We start from the raw sequence: 14,568 nt of genomic DNA, 5'->3' as shown, positions 1-14,568 counted from the left end.
TTAAGTACGTACCTACCTAACATGCAGTTAGTCACGTATACATATTCCCATTCTTTTAAAGAACGTTCAAGTCACCAGTTTCCCATATTTCTTGCTTATCAACTGAATGTATGAACTCGAAACTATCTTGTCAAATATTTATAATTATGTGAAAAGCGAATCTGAAATACCAGAGGAGGCATTTACTCAAAACTCCGAAGATGGGACACGTGATAACAGATGCTATTCTCAACATATGATACACTATAAACCAGTACTTGAACTAACTGCAAACCCTGCACCTGCCACGGACTGGTAAAATACATAATAGATAAAATAAATATTAGAACACTAAGTTATTTAAGAAGTAATCTTAACAGACAAAGTATGAAATTATCAATATTTAAAATTAATTGGTAACCATCACATGGCAGTTAATGCTGGACGTCATATGTTGCTCGACATAGATGTGTAATATTTGTAGTTTGAGTCAATTTAAAATTATAATTATTCTGAACTAATGCTTGTTATTAATTTTGTGTTCATGTAATACAGAAAGCAATCACAGTGTTCACACAGAATTTGGATGTACTGTTAAATAAAATATTTTTCACTTCCAACAATAAAAATACGGTAAAATATTGATAAGAAAGCCCTGTTTTATAAGACTTTTCTTTGGCTACTGTGATGTGAGTAAGTAGTGACAACATGGTTTCATTTCACACTATTTGTTTTGTGTCCATATGTTTTGATTACTTAATACCGATATACTATGTTTGAATTTCATTGATTCACCTCAATGTGTCATTTAATTAAACTATTAGTCGAATAAAGTTTGACGAAAAATATATTTTTTATTCAGAAAATGTTTTCTTTAATTTTGAATGCTTACTTTAAAATAACATAACGATTGGAAACTGGAGATCAAAAAGTGGTTTATTTTATTGGCTAAAATGCATTAGAACATTTCAGTAGGTTGCCTTCGAAAATTTTGCAATATTACGACGACGAACAGATAATTAGGATACGTTTATATAAACTTTCTCCTATACATTTTGAACTGACGCCAAAAGTAACGTTATTAATGGTATGATTGACCACTGCCTCAGAAATGAAAGAGAATTAAAACTATATATTATAAAAAAAAAAAATTATTTAGGTTATACAGACAGGTTATGTTTATAAAATTATTACTAAAACAAAGTGGATCGATTAGTAAAATTCACGATGTGGGAATCTGTGGTACTGATTATGGTAAGTAGCGTAGGGCCGACTGTAGCCATGGTAATACTGAGGGTAGCTAGGATAGCCGTGGTAACCTAGTGAACCTAGATGCCCTGAGAATCCGTAGTGTCTGTGATAGCCGCCTTGATATTCACCTGGAAATACGATAGAATCTAAAAAGAAATGATAAAAATTATGAGGTTGTGATTTGAATATTTTGATGAAGAGTTGCTTACGTGCTGGTTTGGGAACTTTAACAGCTGTATTATTCATCGAAAATTTCTTTATATTTCTTGTACTGTGATATACAATACAGTTTAGGTTAAACTGGTTAAGTTGTATTGAGGACTTAATTTGATTGTTTATAATAAGAAGAAAATATTTTAATGAAAAGGCCAAGTTGAATGACTAGTTTCATGGTTACACTAACAGTTATAGATATTATGCTAAATCAGTGTTTTTAGTCCTTCTTTAAAGCTTTAAATAGCTGAACGAGATTTAAAGGGTACATACCTCCATATTTTCTATGATAATGAGTTGCCATTACTGCAGTGACCATGGCGGCAATCACTAAGGGCACAAGCACAACAAATCTCATGGTAAAATCTGTTTCTGTAAATAATAAAGGTAAAAAAATGAAAATTAATATTTTAATAAAATTTTGGGGCATACATCAAAGTGATTTTGAGTTAAATAACGAAGGCATTGTCTTTTCTCGGATTTCCTCGAGTCATTTGGCTAATTCAGCTAATATTGTATTGTAATCGAATAAGTAATTGAAAAGCATTGCGTTAAATTCAACTCGGTTTTGTTTTTGTTCTGATTTTCACGAATAATCAAGGGAATAAAGAACAGTTACAAAGTGAAAGTAGTGAATCTCGTATCTGATACATAGGAAGGGAAACCAACGTTGGAAAGTAGATAAGGTATTTTAAAACTAACATTGTTTAGAAACTTTGCATCAATTATACATAACGTCATCATTTCTCTTCGAATCCATTTGGTTAATTCTTCGTATTTTCTAGGTTCATCTAGGATAAGACATTTTAATTTTAAGCTTTGATTCCCTAACCTAACAACTGTATATTTTCGGTAAGTTTCAGTAGTTTAGTACTCATTCGCTACAAAAATAATCATAAACCGATTTTTTTATTCGTTATCAAGTCATTGGTTTTATAAAAACTTAGACAATTTATATGAATAAAATATAATTTACAATCCGTTACTCGCTTTAACAAATGTTTGGTTTGTTTTGAATTTCGCGTAAAGCTGAACTCGAGGGCTATTTGCGCTAGCCGTCCCTAGTTTAGTAGTGTAAGGCCAGAGGGAAGGCAGCTAGTAATCACCACCCACCGTCAACTTTTGGGCTACTCTTTTACCAACGAATAATGGAATTGGTGGTCACATTATAAAGCCCTGAAAGGGCGAGCATGTTTAGTATGACGGAGATTCGAACCCGCGAATTATGAGTCGAGTGCCTTAACCACCTTGTCATGCGGTGCCCTTTACAAACGTACAATAACTTTAAACCTTTTCACAATGAAAAACAAAACAAGCATGTTATTTTTTACTTTAATAGTAGTACCCACTCTAAACGTATAAAAGACAACTTTTCTGTTACCATTCTTTGTATCATTTTGCTTATAATGAACATGGTACTTACTTTAAGAAAGATTTCTTCAACTTTTGGCCTCCCAAAGCTGTTTTGTCAGGTGAAGTAAAATGATGAGAAGTCCGAAAATAGAAGAACTTTTATACATAGTAATTTAGGTTAAATACTCACCTAACGTGTGAAGCAAGAGCTCTTCGGAAAACTAAGGTTTCAAACAGGTTGTGGAAAATCCCAAACAATTACCGGTTGTTCTCGAAACCTAGTTTAGATTGTATCCAACTTTCTTTTGTCTGTCTGTCTCGGGTATGGTAGAGCGAGAGATATTTTAAGAAAGCGACGCTGAAATTGTCAACCTAATAGTTGTCTGTGCTTTGTTCTCTGCTTGGATTGGACCTTGAAATTGAGCGTTATGAAATCTCAAGCATACCAGTAGAGGTCAATTAATGGTAATGCTGTAACAAAAAGAAATTGATAAGAAAATGGTGTCTTGTAAGAACTCATATTATTCAAAAAACGTCTCTACTAGAACAATGGTAAGTCTACGGATTTACAATGCTAAAATTAAGGCTTCGATTCCCCCTCGGTGATGATAACCCGATGTGTCTTTGCTATAAGAAAACACACATACATACTCAAATAAGGGACAGATGAAGCGACGATTTCGAAAATAAATATCATAGTTTCTGTTACTAAATCACATAATAATTTAAAATGAAGCTTAAGCTAAGAAACCATGAGATAGTTTACAGACTTTTTTATTACCCTAAATTTTCGTTTACCAAAACATTTCGAAAGTTTAATAAATATTCGTGAAATTCGTAAGATTTATCAGTAACACATATGTATATTTCTGTGTTTCATACTTCTAATAAGTTTTAGCAGGCTGTTAGCAACAGTTATTAGAAATGAACAAAAAAACGAGAAATATGATTAAAATTAATTTATATTTCAATATTTTTTGCTTACAGTGATTTTGTATTGCAAATGGTTTAATAATAACTTTGATGTTGATAAAATGTAAAATAAACAATTCATTTTCCTTACGTTTCAGTTGCTTTTATACGTATATTTATGTATCTGTAATATTCATGGAATTTATGTATTAGTTATATGCACTATATTTAGGTATCTGTAGCATATACCGTCTATATTTATATACATACACACACACGAAGACAAGAAATCGTTAATATGTGTCAGACACATGGCATATTAGCCACTTAGTCAATTACGTGTTGTGCGTATTGATTTGAATATCACACACTGTATCGGTTCACTTAAAGATATATGTTTCATCTTCTCGTTTATTTAACATATTTTATGTTATTATATTAGAGGATTTGTTAATCGCATTTCATTGGTTTATTTGTTTGTACTTAATGGACTATGTGTGCTGAACCCATAACAGGTACCGTAACTCAATAGCGTGAGAGTCTTTCAGACTTACTGCTGAGCCAGTGAGGAGTAATTTTGTTACAGCTAATTTGCCAGACTTACGTTGAGTCATCTAATACGACAGTTTAGCCAAACTGTACTTATCACTGTGTTATCTAGCCACTACATTCTTTTCATAGGAGAGTGTGTGTTTTTCTTATAGCAAAGACACATCGGGCTTTCTACTAATCAGAGGAAAGAGAGAGAGCAGGCTATATAGACTGGCCAGAGGAACATTAATCGAAAGTGAAAGTACTTTCCAATTTGGAACTACCGTTTACTTTATTTAACCTACACACAAGGCTTCTCAAATCACCAATACTACCTTTAACATCTGCCATATTGTACTGACAAATCCAAACTTACCCAAGTTCTTCTTTGAATCCTTTCACACACAAAAAATCACAGCTCTCGAGCTACTCTCGTAAGCAGCACCGTGGAGCAGTCAATATCCGCTTTATCAAGTACTATGTTTTATATTAGATTGAATTGTACGGCGTCTTCAATCGTGCTTCTACTTTAAGTTCGGTTAAGAAGTTAACAGGCACCGCTAGCCATATTAATGTAAAGTACTTTTCATTAATCTATATTCTGTTATTTCTTGCTGCTATTTTTGTTACTAAACTGACTTGGAGAATAATTTTTACATTAAAACTGCTAATGTAGAAAACGATGGACTTTAAATATTTTATCTAACGAAATTTTCAGATTTTGTATTCAATTTATAGTGTTCCAAAATATCAGAGCTTGTAGTATCACTCATAAATATGAAAGAAAAAACATTATTATTTATCAATTTTTTTAGAGTCACAAGGCTCAGTTTAGATTTAACTCTTGGATTTCTTTTATTTGAAATCATTGCTTTTACTTTTAGAGCGTCTGTTTTCTTTACTCTACTACACATTTTCTATTAGTTCTGGATTAAACAGTAAAATTATTCTGGTTGATGTTTTGATATTTAAGTATAGCCTCAGTCTGTTGCTGTTTCCCTACCAATAAGAAAGTTTCCTGTTAACTTCAATATTCTTTTCTAGTATGGGAAATACGACCATTAACTTTGCACAGTACGAAACTGTGGGACTACAGTAAATATTTTCAGAATAAGGTCACCATGAATCACACTTAGGAATCACCAGGGAGAGGGTGGCACTTGAGGGTAATTTTGTTTACATATTCTCTTTCCAACTTTTATGTGACATTGATGAATATGTACTACAAAACATTCATAAATGGCCAGAAGGATATACAATTTGTTATAACAGTGATGAATAAATGTTCCACTTAATTATTGTTTTTCAACATTTGCAGGTTGACAATTCAGTGTTTGTGAGAGAAATACCAAAACCTTTATCAAACACATAACAACCTGGTAGATAAACATCCATTGGCGTCTGTGTTTTATATATTGCATCACCGACTATTATTTTAGAAAGAAATATGAGTTAACATATAATATAGCTTCAGTGGAAGAGAGGAGGTAATAAAGTGGACAGAGTCCAAATCGTAAACATTTTATCTGTTGTTAATTATATTTTGTGGCCATGTTTCGTTTTATCTGTCTGTCAGCACGTGTTCTCTTCTTTGGCTTCAGGTTCATATATGCAGTTTTCCCATTTCATTAGATAATGGTTTCAACACATTTGTTAGAGACACACAATGCACTGAGAAACATGACTATGATAAAAAGTATGGAACCTGCTTCTACATCTAAAAACAAAAACAACGAGATGGAATCTATGTGTAAATATACCAGGATACAAACAAGAAACTTCTGTGGGTGCTTCAAAACTACAAAAAGACTTAATTTTCAATAATGTAATAGTGTAAGTCGTATAGAAGGACATTTTTCTCGTGACAGATTCAGTCAAGCAGTAAGTCGTAAATCTCAGATAGTAGTGATGATAGAAGGTTCATCATCCTCATGAATGGCAAAATGTCAACAAATCCAAAACATCCATATAAATTGACAGCATACCTTGTACAAGAACAGACTTGTTCCAACATATAAAATTAACTCTTTACTTGCATTGTCCACTCCAGTTATCAGGAGTTAGAAATTGGAGATGGGAATGCGGTAGCCAAAATGGGCAACACTTTCTCAAGCTGTAAACAAGAGCTGACCAAATGTGCCTGCAAGCCAGGGAAGGTTTGCAAATTTCCATGAAATACTATGTAGCTACAGTGAAGACAGTCGTGGTTAACTGACTAGCACAGAGGCACATTTGCAGACCATTGTTCCATACAAGCATCCTGTCACCTTTTAAAAGCTATATTATAGAGGGCTGTCATTGTTCAGCAACATCTATATGTCTCATTAATTATTTGATTTTACTAGTAGTGTATGTAAAATTATTATGGACCATTAGCTGTTTATACGGTGTCGTGTTATTTGAACATATGCAAAATTTTATAAGTATCAATAATATGTAGAAGGTTTCCTTGTGAACGAATTAATGTGTCCTTTTGATATATTCGATAAAAATTAGATACAACCTATTAGTAATGTATTTAGTTCACAATTATTTTCTCAACAGTGTGTCACAGTTCTAATGCTCACTTTACAATTATGTAACAACTGTAGCAGAAAGTGTTTGTGTACCCTTAATCCTCTACACACACTTACTCTTGACTGTATAACACTAAACATCATGAGATAGCATGACTTATTCGTTTGGGAAAACCACACTAAGCTCTCCATCTGGAGAAACAATAATGTATGTTATTATCACTATAGATTTGTTTTTGTAGCAGGAAAACGCGTAGTAACCTGTAGTAATCTTCCAAGACAGGATCCAGGGAGGTCTCATTGTGGCAATGTTCCATAAACCCAAAGACACGCCTGTGCCATATTTAACTCTTTCTTCAAAAAGTGCAAAATTCGTGTAATTTTTTGAAGGTCTTATCCCCTCAACGATTCTCCTATTTGATCCATTAATACGTTGACCACATGCAATAAATTTTAACTTGTTTGTTTTTGAAATAAACGTAGGTAGTGTCTTGATAAATTTCAAGAGTATGCAATAAGTTTGATAATGTAGTTCAAAATCAAATTCAGGTCGATATTTCTATCTATCTTTGTGTCCGAGACAAGCTTTTTACAATATTTTTGTTGGCATAAATTCGACTTAGATATATGTAGACTCGCGTGCTCGTGTTTGTACACAATCCTGTATTTGTATATTTCTGTACTATGTAACGAATACAAGAGCTTTACTTATAGCCTATCGGGATTTAAGATACAGACAATACTGAGCTTACGACTCATGACTATAATAACACTAATATCGACGTATAGAATATCAAAGAAATTTGAATGACATCGAAATAAATACTTCAGATTTTTTTTACTTATAAACGTTTGTTTTGTTTGTTTCTACTTTAGGTTAACACCTTGGCAGTACGTTGTCGTTTGTTCTTTTTTTTACATTAGGATAACACCTTGGTAATATATCGTAGTTTTATTGTTGTCTTTATATTAGGTTAACACATTGATAATACGCAGTAGTTTGTTCTTGTTGTTATTTTCTACATTAAATTAACACTTTGGTAATACGTTGAAGTTTTATTTGTTTCTCTTTACATTAGAATAACATCTTAGTAATACGCTGTAGTTGTCTCCTTACGTTGGGATAGTCTTTACATTATAATAATTATCTAATTAATTAATACACTTACTGTATTTACTGTACTTTTATTTCAAAGTCACTGCCACCATAAGTGCTTTGTTTCATTTCAAACTATAACATTAGGTACTGAAAAAAAACAGTTTAAATCTAGGTAGTTTTACCATTAACTGCATAATTAAGCCTAATTTATTACTCATTAACATAAAAATTACACATTACACACAATTACTTCAATCTTCTTCTTAGCACTACATGAAAAGCTAACGACAATATTAGTAATGCACATAATATAAATATGTTTATTATATATTCTATGATAAACCATTAAGTTATATATTTAGTATTGCCTGATTCATATTTGTTAGTACTGTCAGATTTATAAGATAATACTAAAAACAGGCGTAAACCTCAAATTTCAAATCTTTTGAAACAAATGCTAAATTTCATTTCACAAAGTATGTAAATTCAAATAAAGACATGAAGTTTCAATCATTTAAGTAGAAACTAAGAAAACGGTGCAACTGTAGCTACACAGTACAACTAGCGTGTTTGGGTCTTTGACTGGCGAACTTTGACGATGTATTTCCTTGCAATGGCCTGAATCTTGACGATCTTTTTGATGTGGGTTTCATAAATACGTGAGAGATACTCCTCTGAGTAATACTTCAGGAACACCTGCAAGACAAACAACCTTAAAATAACGAATATTTTACTCTTTCAGAGTTTTAATGTTTTGTTTGTCACAAATAATGCCGTATAAACTGACAATAGCAGCCAGTATTTACTATTTGTCTAATTCATTATTATATTTTAATCATCGTGTGATGTCAGAAAATAATTAAAAATCCTGAATAAGGTATTGGATTGCATTATTTCCAGTTCTGGATTTTTTTTTGTAAAAGTTACAACACTTGTGTCTTCTCATAATGTGTATTATTTATACGCTTATCAGTTAAGTTTTATTTTTCCTTATATGTGTGTTCACAATATGAAAAATGATTGATTTTTGTGATGTAAATTAAAGTAAGTCCGAAAAACATTGCTTCCAGGTTTTAGTTTTATCATGCTCCAAAAAGTTAGAAAAAGGTGCACGAGGTGTTTACTATTATTATTCTTTTTAAAATCAAGAAGTGTACGGGACTTTTTAGTGTTATCATACATCAGAACGTTAAGCAGTGTTCGGAGTAATAATATTATTATTCTCAAAAAGTCAAGAGCTGCGGGGAGACTTTTAGTGTTATCACGTTCAGGAATATCATGCAGTACACGGGGTTCTTAGTATTACTATTCTTTAAAATGTAAACAAATGTACGAGTACTCTTATTTATAATTTGGTTTATTTTGAATTTTGCGCAAAACTACACGAGTGTTGACTGCGCTAGCCATCCCTAATTTTCCAGTGTAAGACTAGAGGGAAGGCAGCTAGTCATCACCATCCACCGCCAGCTCTTGAGCTACTATTGTACCAATGAATAATGGGATTGGACACCATTTTATAACGCCCCCACGGTTGAAAAGGCGAGCATGTTTGGTGCGACGGGGATTCGAACCCACGACCCTCAAATTACGAGTCGAGTGTTTAAACCACCTGGCCGGGTACTGTTAGTGTTTTCATATTCCAGAAAGACAAGTAGGGCAATCGGATTTTAGTAGTCGTACTATTCTCTAGAAAGTCAAGATATGTGGGGAGACGTTTAGTGTTATCACACTCCAGAGAGACAAGCAGTGCACAAATAATTTTAATGTTATCTTGCTTTAGAAAGTCAAGTAGACGTGAGGGATCTTGTGGTAATTATTCTAGATAAAGTCAATTAAAATTGTACAATTCAAAGTTCAAGCTCAAAGCTCTTTAGATCAATTTTTAAGAGAATGGATGATGAAACTTGAGAAATAAACTTTCTTCTCTGACTTTTACACTTTTCTCACGTCAGTCTCTACTGAGGAAATTATAAGCTTATGGAAAGGTAAAAGGATTTCACCAACCTTTTTTTTCCCTAGGGTCCATCCGTCCATCTTAAGTCGAAGTAGCAGCAGACGACAGTTTTCCTTGGTTAACTCAACGTTCTCGTTAAAATCAAAAGCCAGATACTGATATCTAACACATATGTAATAAAATAGTTCATTGTGAATTTTAACAGACTTTTAGAGAATATCTGGGATAAAAAACAAGCCAAACTTGAGAGTTTTTCCCACGCTAACAGAATAACAGAAGTCATAGGTTAAAAACACAATATGAGTTTCACAGTTTTCTTTGCCATTATCCATTAAAACATCGATTGGTATTTTGGATTACACATATTATTTCTTAGAATTGAATATAATCATATTATTTTAACATTTATCATTATTTAGATGTTTCAATCTTGTCTATGAAAAAACAAAACAATAGCATACCGATTGAGAAAATCGACGAACGGAATACGCCGAGCAAATCCAAACTGGCGGATAAGGATTGTTTCTAGAACATTGAGACCATATATTTGGATTTGGACAGATTTACTGTCATAGTCGCTAGTCAGTTCTTTCTTCTGTGGCCGCACACACAGAATTAGATGTGGAGGATCTTCGGTGCTGGCAAGATTCAAAATTGAAGAGAGAGCTGAATGAAGAGAATCAGTTACTGTCCTCTCTGGTAACAGCATGTTTTCCTGGATTAACAAAACAAAATATCAATCCACAATGTGGTCAGGACTAATGGAGAAAATTGGTGAAATACAATAAATAGCTTTAGTTCAATCTGAAGTAAGTGTCCCACTCAGTTGACTAGTGAAGGCTAATAAACAGTTTCTATCAATTTGAGGTAAGTGTACCACTAAGTTAATCAGTGAAGTTTAGTAAAAGGTTTTATCAATCTGAATTAAGTGTCACACTCGGTTAATCTGTGAAGTCCAATAAACAGTTTTTATAAGTTTAGAGTAAGCGTACCACAAAGTAAATCAGTGAAGTCTCATAATAAAGTTTTTTTCAGTCTGGAGTGAGCGTCCCACTAGCTAAGTAAGTAAAGTATAAAAACAGCTTTTCCTGCAATAAAGTTATGAATTGTGCTTCAAAGCGAAAAGTATGTTAGTTCAATGTAAACTGTTTAATACGAGTTAGTTATAAACATGAAGCTGTCACTCTTGATTAAACAGTCATGTAGTCTCCTATCTATTATTAATGAAATTTTATTATTGCTATAAAATATTCTGAGAGATCTTTCCATCCAGCGATATTTAGTTGTTTGTTTTTTTTCCATGACACGTTAATGTCAGTAATTTAAACGTAGAGAAAAACTGTTTATTTCTGGTGTAATAAACAGAATGCGTTTTCTTTTTCATCGCGTCACCCGATAGTACAGCGGTAAGTCGTCGAATTTACAATACTAAAATCAGCGGTTCGATTCCCCTCCATGGACTCAGCAGAGAGCCCAATGTGGCTTTGCTATAAGAAAACGAATCTTTCATCATGTAATAAAAAATGTACGCATCAAAATATAAGATTATTTTAACCATGGATGACGAGAATTTATAAAATATAAAACAACATTTGATTTAAAATATTAAAATGTAAAGTGCAGACGACACCACTAAATTTATTTTTTGTATTTTTGGCGTCCTTAGGTTGGAACTGAAAAGTATTTAATTAGCTTCTGGTAATTTTACTGTTGTTGCACAGAAGTAATTTAATTTTAGACAATTAAAAGTTATATTCGTAATTGTAAGTTAAGTATCATTGAGTTATAAACTAACATGGATTTGAATGTCGTATGACAATTCATATTTAACAAACGACATCATAACTAGTGATTTTCTATTGGCTAAGGAACATAATTATATGTTTAAAAATATGAAATTCGTACATGAGCGACTTCCAACGACTCTTGGTAAGTGTCACTGTTGAATTATTAGTTACAGTGTTAGACGTCCACAATATTCAAAATAGTTTATGAAGAAAAGATATAAATCAATGCAAAAGATGAAATATTTTTGTTTTGTTTTCTCTACATGTGAAAAATTACATCTACGTCCATTTATTAGCTATCTCGATCAAAAGTATCTGATTACTATGGATATATTACATTTTATAAAAAGGATGATCCTATTTTTGCGTTACAAAAGCCAACCCTTAGACTAATCCTTCCATCATCGGCGGCCTGGCATGGCCAAGCGCGTAAGGCGTGCGACTCGTAATCCGAGGGTCGCGGGTTCGCGCCCGCGTCGCGCTAAACATGCTCACCCTCCCAGCCGTGGGGGCGTATAATGTGACGGTCAATCCCACTATTCGTTGGTAAAAGAGTAGCCCAAGAATTGGTGGTGGGTGGTGATGACTAGCTGCCTTCCCTCTAGTCTTACACTGCAAAATTAGGGACGGCTAGCACAGATAGCCCTCGAGTAGCTTTGTGCGAAATTCCAAAAACCAAACCAATCGTTTAGTTAACGGTGTCACAAGTTGTAAGCTTGTCCACAATTAGTTACTAAGTAAAGAAAATTATAAACATTACCTGAATAGATGATCTTCGGGGACTGTTCAGGAATGGAATCGGGTTTTCTGGATGAAATAAACTTTTTGTTTTATTTTTAAATATTTTTACAAGTCAACACTTTGTTTTCTTAACATAAGGATATTTACTTATAGATTCTTAAAACAAGAGGTATAAAAGTGGTTATAAGTTAGATTGTGGTAAAAACAGAAGATTAGCTTAAAAAGGAAAGGGGATAAAACCTAGGATTATATGGTAGAAAGCAGAGTCCAATGCTCATAACTACCTTATAAAACCTTATTACGGGTACAGGATTACTTGCGTATTTATGCAACTAAAACACGTTATAAATCACACCGTAATCAAGTATTGCAATTATTTTAATTATCAATCGATTTCATGTAAAGAAATCTTATTAAACTGATTTAAATCGGCTTCAACAATTTATCACATCTTTTTCAGTTTGGATGCACAAATTGTTATGCATGGGGACGTGATGGAGAGGGGGGTAGGGTAATTCAAACACCTGATATTGTTACCGACACCCCAAAACAATGTACAACTTGTTTTTGATGAAATCCTTCAATCCACTTCCTACTTATTAAAAACTGCATCACTCATTAGCTACAGATGACCAGATGAGTTAAGGAGTTCGACTCGTAATCTGAGAATCGCAGGTTCGAATCCCCGTCGCACCAAACATGCTCGCCCTTTCAGTCGTGGGAGCGTTATAATGTGACAATCAATCCCACTATTAGTTGGTAAAAGAGTAGTCCAAGAATTGGCAGTGGGTGGTGATGAATAGCTGCCTTCCTTCTAGTCTTACACTGCTAAATTAGGAATGGCTAGCGCAGACAGCCCTCGAGTAGCTTTGCGCGAAATTAGAAACAAAAACAACAAACATTAGCTACAAAGCCATTTAAACAGAGATTTACTTTATAATCACTTTTGAATTACAATAATCTTGATAAAACTACATACAAATCCTGTTTTTACCTTAGAGAAACGGATAACATTAAAACCAGGTATAACTGACTGACTTGTTTTTAAAATATATCCGGAAGTTAGTATTTGTTAAAAAGCTATGTAAATCAGTATTGTATTTGCAGAAAAAAAAATACATTGGTTTAGTGAAAATGCTCGTTATTAAATTAATTCTTACAATATAAACTAAGAAAAAACATAATTTTATCAAGGTCTCTCATAATTTTCAATTCTATCAAACGTCCTTGATTGGTCAGAGAAAACGTGTTTACAAAACAAAATTTCGCGCCCGCGTCGCGCTAAACATGCTCGCCCTCCCAGCCGTGGGGGTGTATAATGTTACGGTCAATCCCACTATTCGTTGGTAAAAGAATAGCCCAAGAGTTGGCGGTGGGTGGTGATGACTAGCTGCCTTCCTTCTAGTCTTACACTGCTAAATTAGGGACGGCTAGCACAGATAGCCCTCGAGTAGCTTTGTGCGAAATTCCCAAACAAACAAACAAAACAAAATGCCACAAATTAATGAAGACGGTTAATCAAAAGCCAAATACTTTATTTACAAGGTTCGAACGATTCTGAATAGCTTATTCCATTTTCAGCTATATCTGAAAATCGTATTACAGAGATAATTATTAACAAAAGTACAATATAATAATGTAGTCATGAGCGGTAAAGGGACGTATAAAATAGTGATTACATACATATTACACAACAGCTGATTTAAATATGAGGATTGAGAAAAGTTTCAAATCTAAAGAGCTTTGTAAATCACACGGTCTTTGGTTATACGTTGACTTTCTTTAATGTAGATTTCAAGGTCTGAAGATTCTGTGGTAATGACAGAGAAATCGTTAAATGAAATATTGTGACCTGTGGTTTCAGAATGTGAAAAAAACGAATAGAGTGACTGGGTGTAAGTAATGGAAAACTGGTTCTGTTAGATACTCCTAAATGTTCACAGACCCTAGTTTTTGAATGACGTTTTGTATCACAACTGTAGGTGCTCTTAAAGTCAGTACGAGTCTAGGTACTTGATCTTTGTACTGAAACAAGTGTTTTATGTAGAAGCTAGGTCTGTATATTACTTTAAGCTGAATTTGAGGGTAGAATTTTTTTTTTAATCAAGGAAGAGAGTTTTTTTTTTTAATTTTTAAGATTGCGAACCCGCAAAAGGAAGATTAAATAATTAGGTGAAATACAGGGACAGTACGTACATTCGCTAATAGTTGGAATTTATTGTTTTGAAGATT

The 14,568-nt window shown here is 33.2% G+C and overlaps 1 protein-coding gene and 1 long non-coding RNA gene across 2 annotated transcripts in view; both read right to left on the bottom strand.

Annotated features, from left to right (window-relative positions):
• Positions 1 to 894: 894 nt before the first annotated feature.
• Positions 895 to 2,985, bottom strand: LOC143231515 (uncharacterized). The gene is made up of 3 exons (XR_013016958.1): positions 2,867 to 2,985; positions 1,717 to 1,815; positions 895 to 1,376 (listed from the first exon to the last, which is right to left on the bottom strand). It is a non-coding gene; the product is annotated as an uncharacterized LOC143231515 (long non-coding RNA).
• A 4,805-nt stretch (positions 2,986 to 7,790) lies between these two features.
• LOC143232356 (neither inactivation nor afterpotential protein C-like) overlaps positions 7,791 to 14,568 on the bottom strand; it is a 37,456-nt gene continuing 30,678 nt past the window's right edge. The window contains exons 22-25 of the mRNA XM_076467680.1: positions 12,356 to 12,402; positions 10,270 to 10,523; positions 9,859 to 9,970; positions 7,791 to 8,550 (exon numbers count right to left, since the gene is read on the bottom strand). Of these exons, the coding sequence (XP_076323795.1) occupies positions 8,416 to 8,550; positions 9,859 to 9,970; positions 10,270 to 10,523; positions 12,356 to 12,402 (548 nt within the window). The 3' untranslated portion in view covers positions 7,791 to 8,415. The remainder of the gene's footprint in view (positions 8,551 to 9,858; positions 9,971 to 10,269; positions 10,524 to 12,355; positions 12,403 to 14,568) is intronic.

This window comes from Tachypleus tridentatus, chromosome 11, assembly GCF_004210375.1.
Source record: "Tachypleus tridentatus isolate NWPU-2018 chromosome 11, ASM421037v1, whole genome shotgun sequence".
NCBI classification, from domain to species: domain Eukaryota; kingdom Metazoa; phylum Arthropoda; class Merostomata; order Xiphosura; family Limulidae; genus Tachypleus; species Tachypleus tridentatus.
The sequence above is the reverse complement of the archived record's forward strand: the minus strand, read 5'-3'. Positions and strand labels throughout refer to the sequence as shown.